The following is a 4,075-nucleotide window of genomic DNA, read 5'->3' as shown; positions in this document are numbered from 1 at the left end:
AGAGGGAGGGTGAGAGAGAGGGTGAGAGTGAGAGAGTGTTCTTTGCCAGGGTTTTAAGGCTTGTGTCCAGTCAATGGTCACACCACACTGACAGTTCCTTCAGTGTCCTCGATTCTGTGCTCACTCAGAAATTGCCAGAGAAGAACAACCTGAAAGCTTGCCCCAAACCCTTCCAATCTTGCCTGCAGATATTACATCCATCTTCAACATACCAACCAAGGGCTGTTTCTATCAACTCCACCCAAGATGTCAGCTTGACCTCTGCACAGTTAATGTGTTGAGTTTCATACCAAGTTTTCTGGGTAAGTGACTGTCCTAAGTGTTTGAAGGACCAGAGAAACCAAAGGGGGATGTTGTGAAGTCAGAGAAGACAGCTTCAGTCAATCCCCAGTCCCACTCCCTCTCACCCACACCCACAAAGACAACTGTTGAACAGCGCGAGAGACAGTAACAGCTTCTTGCTCAAATTGCCCCCCACCCCTCCCCTCTGCTCCTCTCTCCCACAGTCAGGGAGCTTGCTGTCCCAGGTCACATCAGCTCCCCCATTTCCAAAGCAGTTCATGACACAGAGATCTTGGCATTAAGCTGGCTTCAACACAGTTGCTTTCACAGAGTGCTCCCAAGCCTGATACAGAAGCTTCCTGACGAGCCCTGGGGAGTTCTGCAACTCCACAACATCCCAGTGAACTGGAACCTCACCCTGGAACCTAACCAGAAACCTTCTCTCCAAAGAGTTCTCTGTGTTCACTGAGGAGCTTTAACTCAGCCCTGAACCTCCACACCAATTGTGCAGGGAGGGGGAGAAGGGAGATGGAGGGTCAGGGGTATTTCTGTCAGTAGGACTTCCTGTAGGATTGGTGACTGTAGCGTAAAGGCTTAAGTTTGACAGTGTCAGGTGTTAAGGAGAGAGAGTCAGCATGCTCACTGGAAACTTCCTGATATCCTGGGAGCCTTGCTCTCTCAGCCTCCTGGCAATACAGAGACAGGGGAAGGAGTCACTGAGATGGTGGGGAATAACCTCCCTGGACTGGGCATGATCAAAGGCCAGAACCTCACAGATCATGGGAATCTAAAACTCATTTGTAAATGTGCAACATCCTCCACCTCTCTCCGTCACCCTGACTATGACCAGCAGCAATGACTGTTGGGAAGAAACCCCAACTGGTTCACTCATGCCACTTAGATGGGGAAATGTACCCTGCTTCCTCAGTTCTCCAGCCCCACAGCAACTTGAAAGGGTTCAGAAAAGATTTACAAGGATGTTGCCAGGCTTGGAGGAATATGAGCTACAGGGAGAGACTGAACAGGCTGGGGCTGTTTTCCCTGGAGCGTCGGAGGCTGAGAGGTGACCTTATAGAGGTTTATAAAATCATGAGGGGCACGGATAGGGTAAATAGGCAAAGTCTTTTCCCTGGGGTGAGGGAGTCCAGAACTAGAGGGGCAAGGGATATGGGCCAAGTGCTGGCAAATGGGACTCGATTAATTTCAGAAATCTGGGCAGCATGGATGGGTTGGATCAAAGGGTCTGTTTCCATGCTGTACATCTCTATGACACTGTGTGTATATTGTTTGTCTGTGTGTTCTGAGTACCGCATACAAGGTCCAAAGAGAACATTTCGCATCTTTGTGTCTGAGATGTCCCAGTAAGGAGAGACACTCTTCCCTGGGTGTGTCTGAATGAGAGTGGGAGAGTGTGTCTGGGAGGCGGTCCCTCTGTCGGGGTGGCACTCCCTCAGCACAAACTGCTCAAGAGACAGGCACAGCAGTAGCAGCATGAACATTTCTCCAAGTGCCTGGATGTGTTACGTTTCTGTCCGAAAACCATCAATCACATTGTGTCACCCCCTCTCACACCCGAAGATAAATCTCTGACTCTCTCTGATCGGATCCTGCTGCTATCTGACACCACCTTGTGGGTAGGAGAATGGTGAACACTGCTTTCTGCAATTCTGTGTCCACAGCACAGGGGTTCACCACGGCCTGAAAAAGGACTGTGCACTTCTGAACTGGCAGAGAGCGGCAGTGGGTGAGAGAGGGGAGAGAGGGGTCAGGGAGCCTGGGGTGGTGGGAACAAGGGGGAGCCAGGGCATTCAAGGAAGATGGGGCTCGGGGAAGGGTGTGGAGGAAGGGAATCCCAGGAGTAAGGGCACATGGGCTGCCCCTCAACATAGCGAGCATACAATAGATTGAATGAACAAGCTGTGTTACCTGTGGCGAGGGGAACTCCTGGTCAGCAGTACGCGTGACCCACTCTGGGGTTGGTGGGACCTCATCGCCTTCTGGGGCTGGAACGATTCATCCGAAAGCAGTGAGCCAGTCACCTACAGGGAATCAACAACACCATCACACACTCCGATAGACGATACAGACAGACGGCATCTCTGCACTGACACTGCCAGGGTGGGGGGGGTCAACCACTCACTGCTCTGTGACAGCCACTGCACCTGGGCTGCAGTAGTCCACTGCACCACCAGGAGGCGGTGACGTGCTGGTGTCGAATCAGCAACAATGGGCCGGGGCACTTTTGATGGCGATGGGAGCAGCATTTGTAACTGCCTGGAACACTCTACGTCGATCAGAGGCAGGCCAGAGAGTCTGTGCCAATTCCCCGGAGGAACTCATGTGGGTGTGGGAAGGATACCGGGACTGAGTGACCAGGCCTGGCCGGGCCCAGGGTCTGGTGGTGGGACCAGGCCAAGGTGGGACTGACCTGGTTCAGCTCAGGGTCAGGCCTTTTACCTGGACCCCAGACTCACTTCCCGCCCTGCAAGCCCACAGCATTCCCACCAGGGGAAGCAACAACATGACCAAGGGATCAACATCAGACCCAGCCACTTCCAATGATGCCTCAGTAGAAGGAGCAGACTGTTCCCCATCCAACACACAGAGACAGGGGCATGTCGGGTTGCTGGGGTAAGGGGGACAGAGTGAGGTGGTGGGGGGGGGGGGCGCGGAATCACAGGACTAAACCAGAAATAGCCTTCTCCCTGCGAGTCAAAGCTACACACCTTCACAAAGATGATCAACTGTTGCTGAGAAACCAGCAGGAACTCACAGCTCAAGGACACCCTAAGGCAGCGAGGCCAATCGATCCCTCCAGTATACTGGACAGATGGATGTGCTGAGGAAACACCCTCCCCACCTTCCTCTCCCCTCACCCACACCCCACACTTACTACTCCAACAACAACAACTGGCAGAGACAGTCAAACACAGAATACTGACATGGGGCATGAAGGGCAGCCAATGGGAGTTGGAGATTGGGGAAGGTCAATGGGGTGGCCAATGGGGGTTAACCATGCTGGTGGAGGGGGGGGGGCTGGGGAAGCTAGCCAATGGGAGGCTGAGGCTTGGGTCTGGGCAGGATGAGGGTGGAGCAAGGGTCAGCCAATGAGAGTGTGAGGGTGTGAAAGGGGGCAGGGCCAAGGGCAGCCAGTGGGAGAGGGTAGCTCAAGGAGGAAGCCTTTGGACTGGGAGAGGGACAGACTGAGACAGGGAGTCTGCCTCCCCCCCCCCAATCTAGCATCCAGCTACACTCTGGGGCTGAGCTTCAAAGGTGCCAGGCCCTGAGACTGGCTGCAGTCTCTGGTGCTTGTTTGTTTACAGTTACCATGGAGATAACTCCAGAAAGCCAGTGTGTCAACAGAACAGCTTCCCTGTCGGTGTTCCAGGAAACTCCCCTGCGCCTTATGTCCAACCAGCGGGTCTATAATGATGAATACAACATGGACCCCCACCCTGAGAAGATGTACCTGGGCTCGCGGGGTGAGTGAGGGAGGGAGGGAGTGGGCTGGGTGGGGGAGTGACAGAGCCAGACCTGTAAGGCCAGCAGCAGGAGGGGGAGGTCACTGATATTTTCACAAACTTCACACCATTCACCAGCTCAAACCGAGGCTGTTTCAGAGGCTACCCGTCCTGCTCTATAACCCAGGGGGCAGCTGTGAGAAACCAGACAGTCTGATGGGGCACAGTAAGATCCCAATGCTTACACGGTGCTCCCTCAGCACTGACCCTCCGACAGTGCGGCGCTCCCTCAGCACTGACCCTCCGACAGTGCGGCGCTCCCTCAGCACTGA

General features: G+C 54.2%; 1 protein-coding gene and 1 long non-coding RNA gene across 3 annotated transcripts in view; one reads left to right on the top strand and one right to left on the bottom strand.

Moving 5' to 3' along the window:
* The window catches only part of LOC122543023, an 11,599-nt gene extending 8,468 nt beyond the window's left edge, over positions 1–3,131 (bottom strand). Inside the window, exons 1-2 of the long non-coding RNA XR_006309899.1 lie at positions 3,009–3,131; positions 2,209–2,321 (exon numbers count right to left, since the gene is read on the bottom strand). This is a non-coding gene — a long non-coding RNA (uncharacterized LOC122543023). The remainder of the gene's footprint in view (positions 1–2,208; positions 2,322–3,008) is intronic.
* Positions 3,132–3,449: 318 nt separating this feature from the next.
* The window catches only part of LOC122543021 (aspartate aminotransferase, cytoplasmic-like), a 14,929-nt gene continuing 14,303 nt past the window's right edge, over positions 3,450–4,075 (top strand). For both annotated transcript variants that reach the window (XM_043681199.1, XM_043681198.1), the window contains exon 1: positions 3,450–3,764. In XM_043681199.1, the coding sequence (XP_043537134.1) occupies positions 3,611–3,764 (154 nt within the window). In that variant the 5' untranslated portion in view covers positions 3,450–3,610. The remainder of the gene's footprint in view (positions 3,765–4,075) is intronic.

This window comes from Chiloscyllium plagiosum, chromosome 42 (genome assembly GCF_004010195.1).
Source record: "Chiloscyllium plagiosum isolate BGI_BamShark_2017 chromosome 42, ASM401019v2, whole genome shotgun sequence".
Classification (NCBI taxonomy): domain Eukaryota; kingdom Metazoa; phylum Chordata; class Chondrichthyes; order Orectolobiformes; family Hemiscylliidae; genus Chiloscyllium; species Chiloscyllium plagiosum.
The sequence above is the reverse complement of the archived record's forward strand: the minus strand, read 5'-3'. Positions and strand labels throughout refer to the sequence as shown.